Source organism: Lucilia sericata, unplaced genomic scaffold, assembly GCF_015586225.1.
Source record: "Lucilia sericata isolate MDLA Ls3-8-SP2 unplaced genomic scaffold, ASM1558622v1 Contig000152F_arrow, whole genome shotgun sequence".
Lineage (NCBI taxonomy): Eukaryota > Metazoa > Arthropoda > Insecta > Diptera > Calliphoridae > Lucilia > Lucilia sericata.
The window spans coordinates 521,551-535,501 of NW_023994183.1; the positions used below are offsets into that span (position 1 = coordinate 521,551).

At 28.3% G+C, this 13,951-nt stretch overlaps 3 protein-coding genes across 3 annotated transcripts; all 3 read left to right on the top strand.

The window, feature by feature from the left end:
- Positions 1–24: 24 nt before the first annotated feature.
- Positions 25–9,581, top strand: LOC119601241 (RING finger protein PFE0100w-like). The gene is made up of 2 exons (XM_037952042.1): positions 25–1,413; positions 8,461–9,581. The coding sequence occupies exon 1, from the start codon at positions 370–372 to the stop codon at positions 1,399–1,401; it is 1,032 nt and encodes a 343-aa protein (XP_037807970.1). The 5' UTR covers positions 25–369; the 3' UTR covers positions 1,402–1,413; positions 8,461–9,581.
- Positions 1,397–2,346, top strand: LOC119601242. Its single transcript, XM_037952043.1, has 2 exons — positions 1,397–1,929; positions 1,999–2,346. Exons 1-2 carry the CDS (start codon positions 1,866–1,868, stop codon positions 2,238–2,240), a joined length of 306 nt encoding a protein of 101 aa, XP_037807971.1. The 5' UTR covers positions 1,397–1,865; the 3' UTR covers positions 2,241–2,346.
- Positions 9,582–10,399: 818 nt separating the features above from the next.
- LOC119601244 lies at positions 10,400–11,148 on the top strand. The gene is made up of 2 exons (XM_037952044.1): positions 10,400–10,731; positions 10,801–11,148. Exons 1-2 carry the CDS (start codon positions 10,668–10,670, stop codon positions 11,040–11,042), a joined length of 306 nt encoding a protein of 101 aa, XP_037807972.1. The 5' UTR covers positions 10,400–10,667; the 3' UTR covers positions 11,043–11,148.
- Positions 11,149–13,951: the final 2,803 nt, after the last annotated feature.

Sequence of the window (13,951 nt, forward strand, 5' to 3'; positions counted from 1 at the left end):
ATAAAAGCCGAAAAAAGTCAAAAAGTTGATCTACTTAATAATTGCTTTGAACGTGTTGAGCTTCCGTCAAATACTTTTCACATTTTTGAAGAAAAAGGTACCAAAAGTCTTGAACTATACATAGAAAAATCAATAAGAAAATCTGATAAAGAAAACTTGATTTTGAAAACTTTACAGCAGAATGAATATGCCCGCATTACATCTTTCAATGAATTAAAAACTTCTGAAGTACTAGATTTTTTTTCAGAATATGGATACGGCTTGATAAAAAAATATCCAAATGAATTAAAGGAAGTAATAAATAATTTATTATCAAACCGCTTCTTAAAAAATTATATATTTCATAGTATAATACTATCATTATCACTTATGAATAAATTATGCGCTATCGATTTTGTAGATAAATTGTTTAAAGATTGCGGAAAATACACAATATATAATATTTGGATTGAATTGATATTACAAATGTGGGATAGAGGAAATATTGATTTAAACTTTGTAATAGACTTTTTTAAAATACATGAATCAGAAATATGCATTGACAATGTTTTTATATTATGCCGAAACTACAACTTTTGGCCAGGTATCAGAATGATGTATGATAAATGTAATATGGAAATACTTAGCACAAGATGTTTAGCTAATAGTTTTGAAATGTTTCCTGGATATATGAATATATTCGGTGGTCAAAAAGTAAACCATCTATGGATTCGAACTCTACGGAAGGAAAATCTGGCTAGAACAACTTCTCTAAATTTTGTCGGCGATATAGTTAGAAATATAATTAAGACTAATCCCAACTTTATTATGAATGTTCTATACAGTTTTGTGACCCGAAATGATTTTTTACTATCACATCTAAATGAAATTCTTTTGCATGAAAACGTTTTTATACATTACGAAAGCGAAGAGCTGTGTAACACTGTAATACTTTTGAAGGCGCAAGTTGTTAAAATGGAAGATATTTTACATAATTATTTAAAACGGCCAATAGAATTTCGAAATAGGTTATGTGATATTTGCAAACAAATGATAAAGCAACCTGCATTGTACTTCTTATGCCAACATGCGTATCATAGAGAATGTATCAAACAATATAGTGGAGTAGTAATTTGTATTATATGTACAGATAATCAAATGTTGAAACAAAAAATAAACAATCCAGATCAAATTTATAATACTGCGGATAATAGTTGTAATAAAACTAAAAATACCTTGTTATTCAATATTTCTGAAAAAATAGGACAACTGGCTTTTAAATGTGATGATAAATATTTATATACTAAAAATTTGCAAAATGAAAAAAATTTAAATATATCATCCAATCCATTCGAAAGTGAAGAGAAAGCAGAAAGTAATACCCTCAATGAATATGATGCCAATTTAAATCCTTTTACTTAATCATGTAAATATGTATGTATAAATTTGTATTATTTTTAAATAATTAGTTTGTGATAAAATAATAAATGTAAATATCACAAATTATATATCAGAAATGCCTAAAATTTATTGTTATTAACACAAAATGCTTTGGATGACAGTTTACGTTTGTGGTGGTTTGTAAAAAATAGTTTTCATACTTGCCGGCAGGAAAATAACAAAGTGGTTTATCAAACTACTCATTTTTCATTCAATCTGCAAAGAGAGAATTACTCAATTGTGCAGCGAATTGAGTGCTTTCTCTTTTTTGTTCAGAAGGGTGATGCCAGACCAATTAACTTTATTTTCTGATTTGCAGACGGATTTTGCAGTACTGCCAAGTTCTGATATATCAAAAGACATTGCTTTATCATGTACCCCATTTGGTGGCTGTTCAAAGTGCTAAAATTAAATGGCGTTCCAAGGTTTTGTTATGTTTGCAACAAATGCACTTTGCAAACTTTGGTAGAACACAAAGGAAGCTTTCCGTAAAAGCCAATAACAATAAAAGTAAATTTATTACATTTAGCACAAAAAACGAACAGCACAAGCGTAATATATCAATCGTTCTTTGGGTAGATCTGCATTATCCGATGAAATTAGTAACTGCGACGGGTCGAGACAATTACTTTTATACGTGGAATATGAGACCGCAACAAGTTCATGATTCAAGCGCTATCGAAACATTGCTAAAACTTGATGCAGCCATATCTTTGAAAAATGTTTCGGAAATTATTGAGAATTTATGGCCTCTAATAGAAAAATATGAAAAACAAGTGAACAATCATGATTTGAGTACTTGGTTTAGGGCCAATCTTTAGGTGAAAGATTAGCGATTAAATTAAAATTAATCCTCGAAAGATGTTTTTGAGTACTCAATTAGTTAATTTTGTTTGCAAGTTTAAGCTCCCAATGGAGGTGGTTTAATCTTAAGCACGAAATGCAAAAGTGTAAACAGCTGATGCAAAAAATTAATAAAATTTTTATAAATATAAACATTAAAATGTTCTATTTATTGATTAGTATAAATTATGGACACTTCAAAATACATTTTTTTGTTTTTAATTTAAGTTTTCATTAATTTTCATATTAAATTTACAATTGTCTTCTTCTTTTTATAAAATATGCATTGTTTTGATAACAAACAGTGAAGTTTTCTGTTGTTTTGTATGGCAACAATGCGAAGTTTAATCTTGTACACAAAAACATCAAAGGGGATTAACATAAGATTAAATTTATTTTTCGATTAACTAATCTGATTATTAATTGGCATTTGATTACCATCTCAAAAATCCGCTCTTAAAGATCAAAATGCCGATGTTTTTGGAGCCAATTTTTTGCAAGATTCGTACCAACAACTGGTATTTGAGGAAAATAAATATTTAAACAGAATTCCTATGTTATTACTGTTCTAATTTCCTTTTTTTTATTTTTCATTTTAGACATAGTATTGCAAAATAAAAAAATAAGAAATCCACTACAGATATCCTCATTGTTTTCAACAAAACATAACAGTAGCATAACAAAACATAACATAACTAAAGTCTAGTCTATAGTCTGGACTGTAGTTTATAGTCTGAACTAAAGTCTAGTCTATAATCTGGACTGTAGTCTAGGCTGTAATCAGGACTATATTCTAGTCTATAGTTAGGACTATGAGCTATAGTCTAGTCTATAGCCTGAACTACAGTCTAGTCTATAGTTTGGACTATGTTTTGTCTATAGTCTGGTCTATATTCTAGTCTACAGTCCCGACTAGACTATAGCTAGCCTATAGTCTGGGCTGTCAGCTATAGTCTAGTCTGGACTATAGTCTAGTCTATAGTCTGGACTATAGTCTAGTCTATAGTCTGGACTATAGTTTAGAATACAGTCTGGACTAAAGTCTATATTCTGTATTATAAACTAGTATATAGTTTGGACTAAGGTCTAGTATTGTCAAGTCTGGATTGTAAACAACACCATAGTCTATTCTATAGTTTGGACTAAAGTCTGTTTATATAGTCTGAACTTAAGTCTAGTCTATAATCTGTGAGAAGGGTATATATACATAAGTTTGTCATTCCGTTTGTAATTTCTATAATATAATTTTCCGACCCTATAAAGTATATATATTCTGGATCTTTATAGATAGCGGAGGCGAATTAGCCATGTCCGTCTGTCTGTGTGTATGTTGAAATCAGTTTTCAGAAGACCCCAGATATCTACGAGATCCGAATTTTCAATCATTCTATTGGAAATACGATCGAATATAACGCTATTTAAAATCAGCCCAATCGGCCCATATAATAGAAACATACTTACATAAGAAATGATGCTTCTGATCACATATAATTATTTATATTGTGTCAAAAAGTATAAACATTTCTGACAGCAATCATAGTTTTCATTATATTTACCATTATACGTTTTTTATAATTTTCTTATGTTTTTATTAAAAAAATAAAATCACATAGGTTTGTTTAAAAAATCTTTATTCACAAATTTACTAAATTTAAATAAAATTCATAAAATTTGTTCAGTTACCTTTTTTGAAAATGGGTTGGCTCAATAAATCTGAAAGTAATAATAAACAAAACGAAATAATAAAAAACATGTATTTTGTTACAAAAACGAAAAAGTAGCAAAAAGTTCACTTTTATAAATTGAATGAATAAACTGAATAAATGGAATAAAGGATCGTTTTATATATGAGAATGTCTTGCACAAGCTAAATCTGCGAAATTATAAACTAATGGATAGAATTTTTTAAAGGAATTTGTCTCACTGATTCACATTCATTAAGATCATCCATGTTTTTTTCTTTTGACCGCAAGAACAACTTTTTAAGAGCCATTTTGTATATTAAAAGTGCATTACCAAGGCGAATGATCAAAAAATACTTATAAAATCGTAAAAATTTACTTTATATTACGTCAATTTTGAATTCAGTCAGGACCCTGTATGTTAAAATGTATGTTTCTATGTTCAACATAATGGGAAATTTAAAAACTACCATTTGAGTATCGAAAATGTTCTCACTTAAAAAATGTTATTCAATAAGGACCGTCTATGTATAATGTGCTTTATGTTTTGTCTTCATATTAGAGAACATACAAAAAGTACCATTTGAAGAAAGAAAAAGTAGAAGAGATTCTTATCAGTCATGTTAATAAAATCATTGATGAGAATCTGTTAAATAAATATTGTTGTTTATGGATAAATATTGAAATTATGAAATAGTGGTATAAATTCTACGTTTGAAGAAAGTACTAATAAAAAGAATACCATTTTCCCCCTTATTACCTAATGATACATTTAATTAAGTTTACAAAATATTCCGTTTTTAAATATTGTATATCGCAAATAAAACTTAAACGACTCTTAATGCAGATTTGAAAAACTGTGTTTTCAAAAATTACCCAAATTTGGTCCTTTATAGTCTTTAGTAGGCGAATTCGAAAATAATATACCAATAGCTTATTTGGTGTAGGTTAGGTTAGGTTAGGTTATTTTATAAAAGTTGGCTCAACAATAATTTTGAATAAAGTGAAATTTCCGTTTTTCCCCTTTTTGGTAGTTTTTTCTCCCCAATGAAATAGCAAATATTTTGTTTCAATAAATATTACAGAGTTAGTCCATGATTTAATAGGTATGCGTCAATAAATCGAAAAAGTTTTCTTAATGTGATACAATAAAGTACAAGAAATCCTTTTTTCTCTCTTTAGCACCCAAAAAGAAGTGAATTTAATAAAAGTACGAAACAGGTTTCTCATAATTTTGGAAGATATGCCCAAAACATTTACAAATTTTTATTACATTTTTAGTTAAAAAGTTATAAATAAGGTACCAAAATCACTTTTGTTACTCTTTTACCCTTAAAAGTACGAATTAAAAAAAAGTACCAGACACCCATCTCATTTTAAAAGTATATACAGGTGAATTTTAATTTTTGTTTGTATCACTAATATTGTGTAAGATAATAATGTACAAATTTCCAAAAATCCCTCCTTAGTGGATCTACATAACCAAAAACACATCCACTGTCAAAATTTCATGATTCTAGGTTCAGCCGTTTGAGCTGTGCGATGATGAATCTGTCAGTCAGTAACACAACTCTTTTATATACATATCGTCATCTAAAAGACAAACGGACCTATCTAACATTTATAAAATTATACAGGAGAAGCAAAAAACTACATATTTAAATTAAAAAATTTTTTCTATCAACGCGATTTCTTTGTAGGAAATAAACAAATTGTTTAATAGTGAAACCTAACATTTGTTATGATAGTTACTAGACATCTGCACTAGTGCGTTAAAAATGACTTACAAGTCACTCGTTTATTTTACGAATACTGTCTGTAGTGCGGCCGAAGTTAAAAAAGCAGTTGATCATCCACACACAACAATAAAAGTGTAAAAGCAAATAAATACAAAAAAAATAGAGACAATAGAGTTAAAGTGAAAAACCAATCGGAATAATGTATGATCTGTTTCGAAATGTTTCGAGACAACTTATGAGTGATTTTATAGATTTTGTGTTAATTTAAACAAAACGCTTTGTTACAAGAATAAAATACAATTAGTAGAATGTAGAGTTTACTTTTAATCGACAAAATGCAAATAATCAATGGGTGTAAAATATTTTTTAAATTTTTTCACTCATATGCATTCCATAATTTGTAATAAATTGTAATTTCTGAAACAAAGCGACATCAACATGCTTTGTTGAATGCTTTGAAACAACTAAAAAAAATTGTTGTATTTTTTACGCCCTTGTTAAGAGGTTCGTTTACGATCGTGTTGTGCACATGTAAATTGCCGAAAATCTTCGCATTCAAAACAATATTAGCGCAGTACTATGGTTACAAAGCATGAAAGCTGTTTGTACGTAAAAGTTCGAACTGATCACACTGATCACTCGTAGGTTTCGAGATGTTTTTGCTATCATAAAGATGTTTTTGCCTAACTATATCAAACACTACACAACTCTCAACGAGCGAGACGAGTAATATTCCGTTTCTATATTAAGCAAGTTGTGTGTGATTATAACTCATTTGTTCGAACCTACACATCCTGCACATGCTTGTTTAATATTTTCACAATAGTGTACGTGTATTTTGATACTATGCAGTACTGTGAATTTAAGAACAAGTATACCCATGCAGATGTTTAATAGTTACAATGACGTATATAAAACTGGATAAATTGGACTTTTTACCTTTAATAATAAAATGTATGACATAAACAATATAATTTATTTTTGAAATATTTATTACGAAGAAAAAAACTACAAAGTTTCATGTAGCTCTATCCTGTTGAGATTTATTGGATGTTAATGAAAACGACTTTCAATTTACATATCGTGACCTAAAAAGCAATTTTATATATACACCTTGACAGTTGCAAAGGTATAGACTTCACTGTTAAAAAATTCGTTTCGCGTTGATAGAAACAAACTTTTTAATTTAAATAGTTTTTTGCTTTTCCTGTAAAATTTTAAAAATGTTAGATTGGTCCGTTTGCGTTTTACGTGACGACATATTGCATATGAATTACAACAAATAATGAAATTTAAAAAATCGTTTGTATTATTGTTTTTAAATTAAATTTAAACCCAAAAATGTATCGCTAACGAAGTAGCGGGCAGCAACCTAGTATAAATATAAAGTTTTAGAAAACATTGTTTATATATGTATGTAACCTTGTAGTTCAGTTCTTGTCCAAAACTGGCTATATATACACGCATATCAATGATCATATCTTAAAAACTTTAAAATCAATTTATTAATCTTCACCAGTTTTGTGTTCAGCATGTTCATCTTTTTAAAATACAAAATAAATTTTAAATAAATTTGAAGTTTTAAAAAAATGTTGTAAAATTCGTTTGGAAACCCAAAATCGGACATGATTTTTATTAATTTTAAATTAATTAAAAAATATTTTAAAAACGGCTTTTTGAGATTATATTCATTTGTATAAGTGGTATAATATCTTATTATTTTCATACAAATTTACAAAAGTTTTCTTTTCTTTATATAATTGTGTGTTCCATGGTATCTATATGAAGATATCTCCAGGGGCGGTTTAGGAACTATAGAAATAAGTCATCTTAATGTAAGAAAGTCGGCATGAGTAAAAGCACGCTTAGAAATTTTTTATGGTCAAGTTTTGAAAACGGTCGTTTTATAAGACCTAAAAGTAACTATTGTTGAGACTATATGCCAGTATAATGTCGGGAGAATACACTAGACTATATATGAGTGCATAGAACATATTATAGTTTAGTTTTAGTATTCCAAAAGAACTAATTTGTCCTGATGTGAATATTCTATAGAAACATTTAAACGTAGTTATATTTTTAGCGCTTATAAATCAACAGTTTTTAAACTTGACCAGTAAAAAATTTATAAGCGTGCTTTACCTCATGCCGACTTTCTTATACATATTAGTTTACTTTACTTTTGAAGGATTTTTATCACCTCGAGTAATGTACGGGCTTTACTTTTTCCATTTAAAATTTTTCATTGACCTTAACGCTTTAATATTAAAATTATGTTCATTTATGTCATGATTTTATTTATATTTGGTACAGATTTCGTATTTCCTCCTTTTCGAATATTAGGATGCCTTATTTCTATAGTTCCTAGACCGCCGTTAAAGATGTAAACACCATGGAACACACAATTAAGTAAAACTGGATACATTTTTAATGATAAAGAAGCAAAATCGATTTTGCGTTTGACTTTAAAATGCTTACTTATATTTCTTCTTTAATGTAGAATATTTCTATAAAGAAAATAAATCTTTTAGAAATTTTTATTAGAGTAATAGGCAAGTATACCACTAAAATCATGCAAATAATTAAAATCTAAAAAAAAGTAATTTTTAAAATATTTTTTATTTTATTTAAACTTAATAAAAATCATGTCCGATTTTGAGTCACTGTATTTTCTTCAATAAAAATTTTACTATGAGCATATTAACAAAAATTGTTTTTAAAAGTCCAACAAATACTATTTTCATCCTCTACAATTTTTACTCTTACATTATTTCCAGGATTGAAGCAGTTTCCAGTTTTTCCGCTATCCTCCAGTGTTCTTCACTATCCTCCAATGCACAGATATGTGCTCCAATGTTCCATAGTCAAGTTTCTCCATCCAACGCGCCAATCCTGCAAAAGAATAAAAAATGTTGCTTAAAAAAATAATATATGACGTTTAAAAGTAATGCCAAGTTTATCAATATATGTGTACTAAAAATTAGGGTTCTATAAATCGACTTTCGAATAATCGAACAATCGACTTTTTGTCGAAAAAAGTCGAAAAGTCGAAGTCGACTATTTTGTTCCAAAAAAGTCGATAACTCGACTATCGTCTATGAAAAAAGTCGACTTTGTAAATAAAAGCCGAAAAAAGTCAAAAAGTTGATCTACTTAATAATTGCTTTGAACGTGTTGAGCTTCCGTCAAATACTTTTCACATTTTTGAAGAAAAAGGTACCAAAAGTCTTGAACTATACATAGAAAAATCAATAAGAAAATCTGATAAAGAAAACTTGATTTTGAAAACTTTACAGCAGAATGAATATGCCCGCATTACATCTTTCAATGAATTAAAAACTTCTGAAGTACTAGATTTTTTTTCAGAATATGGATACGGCTTGATAAAAAAATATCCAAATGAATTAAAGGAAGTAATAAATAATTTATTATCAAACCGCTTCTTAAAAAATTATATATTTCATAGTATAATACTATCATTATCACTTATGAATAAATTATGCGCTATCGATTTTGTAGATAAATTGTTTAAAGATTGCGGAAAATACACAATATATAATATTTGGATTGAATTGATATTACAAATGTGGGATAGAGGAAATATTGATTTAAACTTTGTAATAGACTTTTTTAAAATACATGAATCAGAAATATGCATTGACAATGTTTTTATATTATGCCGAAACTACAACTTTTGGCCAGGTATCAGAATGATGTATGATAAATGTAATATGGAAATACTTAGCACAAGATGTTTAGCTAATAGTTTTGAAATGTTTCCTGGATATATGAATATATTCGGTGGTCAAAAAGTAAACCATCTATGGATTCGAACTCTACGGAAGGAAAATCTGGCTAGAACAACTTCTCTAAATTTTGTCGGCGATATAGTTAGAAATATAATTAAGACTAATCCCAACTTTATTATGAATGTTCTATACAGTTTTGTGACCCGAAATGATTTTTTACTATCACATCTAAATGAAATTCTTTTGCATGAAAACGTTTTTATACATTACGAAAGCGAAGAGCTGTGTAACACTGTAATACTTTTGAAGGCGCAAGTTGTTAAAATGGAAGATATTTTACATAATTATTTAAAACGGCCAATAGAATTTCGAAATAGGTTATGTGATATTTGCAAACAAATGATAAAGCAACCTGCATTGTACTTCTTATGCCAACATGCGTATCATAGAGAATGTATCAAACAATATAGTGGAGTAGTAATTTGTATTATATGTACAGATAATCAAATGTTGAAACAAAAAATAAACAATCCAGATCAAATTTATAATACTGCGGATAATAGTTGTAATAAAACTAAAAATACCTTGTTATTCAATATTTCTGAAAAAATAGGACAACTGGCTTTTAAATGTGATGATAAATATTTATATACTAAAAATTTGCAAAATGAAAAAAATTTAAATATATCATCCAATCCATTCGAAAGTGAAGAGAAAGCAGAAAGTAATACCCTCAATGAATATGATGCCAATTTAAATCCTTTTACTTAATCATGTAAATATGTATGTATAAATTTGTATTATTTTTAAATAATTAGTTTGTGATAAAATAATAAATGTAAATATCACAAATTATATATCAGAAATGCCTAAAATTTATTGTTATTAAAACAAAATGCTTTGGATGACAGTTTACGTTTGTGGTGGTTTGTAAAAAATAGTTTTCATACTTGCCGGCAGGAAAATAACAAAGTGGTTTATCAAACTACTCATTTTTCATTCAATCTGCAAAGAGAGAATTACTCAATTGTGCAGCGAATTGAGTGCTTTCTCTTTTTTGTTCAGAAGGGTGATGCCAGACCAATTAACTTTATTTTCTGATTTGCAGACGGATTTTGCAGTACTGCCAAGTTCTGATATATCAAAAGACATTGCTTTATCATGTACCCCATTTGGTGGCTGTTCAAAGTGCTAAAATTAAATGGCGTTCCAAGGTTTTGTTATGTTTGCAACAAATGCACTTTGCAAACTTTGGTAGAACACAAAGGAAGCTTTCCGTAAAAGCCAATAACAATAAAAGTAAATTTATTACATTTAGCACAAAAAACGAACAGCACAAGCGTAATATATCAATCGTTCTTTGGGTAGATCTGCATTATCCGATGAAATTAGTAACTGCGACGGGTCGAGACAATTACTTTTATACGTGGAATATGAGACCGCAACAAGTTCATGATTCAAGCGCTATCGAAACATTGCTAAAACTTGATGCAGCCATATCTTTGAAAAATGTTTCGGAAATTATTGAGAATTTATGGCCTCTAATAGAAAAATATGAAAAACAAGTGAACAATCATGATTTGAGTACTTGGTTTAGGGCCAATCTTTAGGTGAAAGATTAGCGATTAAATTAAAATTAATCCTCGAAAGATGTTTTTGAGTACTCAATTAGTTAATTTTGTTTGCAAGTTTAAGCTCCCAATGGAGGTGGTTTAATCTTAAGCACGAAATGCAAAAGTGTAAACAGCTGATGCAAAAAAATTAATAAAATTTTTATAAATATAAACATTAAAATGTTCTATTTATTGATTAGTATAAATTATGGACACTTCAAAATACATTTTTTTGTTTTTAATTTAAGTTTTCATTAATTTTCATATTAAATTTACAATTGTCTTCTTCTTTTTATAAAATATGCATTGTTTTGATAACAAACAGTGAAGTTTTCTGTTGTTTTGTATGGCAACAATGCGAAGTTTAATCTTGTACACAAAAACATCAAAGGGAGATTAACATAAGATTAAATTTATTTTTCGATTAACTAATCTGATTATTAATTGGCATTTGATTACCATCTCAAAAATCCGCTCTTAAAGATCAAAATGCCGATGTTTTTGGAGCCAATTTTTTGCAAGATTCGTACCAACAACTGGTATTTGAGGAAAATAAATATTTAAACAGAATTCCTATGTTATTACTGTTCTAATTTCCTTTTTTTTATTTTTCATTTTAGACATAGTATTGCAAAATAAAAAAATAAGAAATCCACTACAGATATCCTCATTGTTTTCAACAAAACATAACAGTAGCATAACAAAACATAACATAACTAAAGTCTAGTCTATAGTCTGGACTGTAGTTTATAGTCTGAACTAAAGTCTAGTCTATAATCTGGACTGTAGTCTAGGCTGTAATCAGGACTATATTCTAGTCTATAGTTAGGACTATGAGCTATAGTCTAGTCTATAGCCTGAACTACAGTCTAGTCTATAGTTTGGACTATGTTTTGTCTATAGTCTGGTCTATATTCTAGTCTACAGTCCCGACTAGACTATAGCTAGCCTATAGTCTGGGCTGTCAGCTATAGTCTAGTCTGGACTATAGTCTAGTCTATAGTCTGGACTATAGTCTAGTCTATAGTCTGGACTATAGTTTAGAATACAGTCTGGACTAAAGTCTATATTCTGTATTATAAACTAGTATATAGTTTGGACTAAGGTCTAGTATTGTCAAGTCTGGATTGTAAACAACACCATAGTCTATTCTATAGTTTGGACTAAAGTCTGTTTATATAGTCTGAACTTAAGTCTAGTCTATAATCTGTGAGAAGGGTATATATAAGTTTGTCATTCCGTTTGTAATTTCTATAATATAATTTTCCGACCCTATAAAGTATATATATTCTGGATCTTTATAGATAGCGGAGGCGAATTAGCCATGTCCGTCTGTCTGTGTGTATGTTGAAATCAGTTTTCAGAAGACCCCAGATATCTACGAGATCCGAATTTTCAATCATTCTATTGGAAATACGATCGAATATAACGCTATTTAAAATCAGCCCAATCGGCCCATATAATAGAAACATACTTACATAAGAAATTATGCTTCTGATCACATATAATTATTTATATTGTGTCAAAAAGTATAAACATTTCTGACAGCAATCATAGTTTTCATTATATTTACCATTATACGTTTTTTATAATTTTCTTATGTTTTTATTAAAAAAATAAAATCACATAGGTTTGTTTAAAAAATCTTTATTCACAAATTTACTAAATTTAAATAAAATTCATAAAATTTGTTCAGTTACCTTTTTTGAAAATGGGTTGGCTCAATAAATCTGAAAGTAATAATAAACAAAACGAAATAATAAAAAACATGTATTTTGTTACAAAAACGAAAAAGTAGCAAAAAGTTCACTTTTATAAATTGAATGAATAAACTGAATAAATGGAATAAAGGATCGTTTTATATATGAGAATGTCTTGCACAAGCTAAATCTGCGAAATTATAAACTAATGGATAGAATTTTTTAAAGGAATTTGTCTCACTGATTCACATTCATTAAGATCATCCATGTTTTTTTCTTTTGACCGCAAGAACAACTTTTTAAGAGCCATTTTGTATATTAAAAGTGCATTACCAAGGCGAATGATCAAAAAATACTTATAAAATCGTAAAAATTTACTTTATATTACGTCAATTTTGAATTCAGTCAGGACCCTGTATGTTAAAATGTATGTTTCTATGTTCAACATAATGGGAAATTTAAAAACTACCATTTGAGTATCGAAAATGTTCTCACTTAAAAAATGTTATTCAATAAGGACCGTCTATGTATAATGTGCTTTATGTTTTGTCTTCATATTAGAGAACATACAAAAAGTACCATTTGAAGAAAGAAAAAGTAGAAGAGATTCTTATCAGTCATGTTAATAAAATCATTGATGAGAATCTGTTAAATAAATATTGTTGTTTATGGATAAATATTGAAATTATGAAATAGTGGTATAAATTCTACGTTTGAAGAAAGTACTAATAAAAAGAATACCATTTTCCCCCTTATTACCTAATGATACATTTAATTAAGTTTACAAAATATTCCGTTTTTAAATATTGTATATCGCAAATAAAACTTAAACGACTCTTAATGCAGATTTGAAAAACTGTGTTTTCAAAAATTACCCAAATTTGGTCCTTTATAGTCTTTAGTAGGCGAATTCGAAAATAATATACCAATAGCTTATTTGGTGTAGGTTAGGTTAGGTTAGGTTATTTTATAAAAGTTGGCTCAACAATAATTTTGAATAAAGTGAAATTTCCGTTTTTCCCCTTTTTGGTAGTTTTTTCTCCCCAATGAAATAGCAAATATTTTGTTTCAATAAATATTACAGAGTTAGTCCATGATTTAATAGGTATGCGTCAATAAATCGAAAAAGTTTTCTTAATGTGATACAATAAAGTACAAGAAATCCTTTTTTCTCTCTTTAGCACCCAAAAAGAAGTGAATTTAATA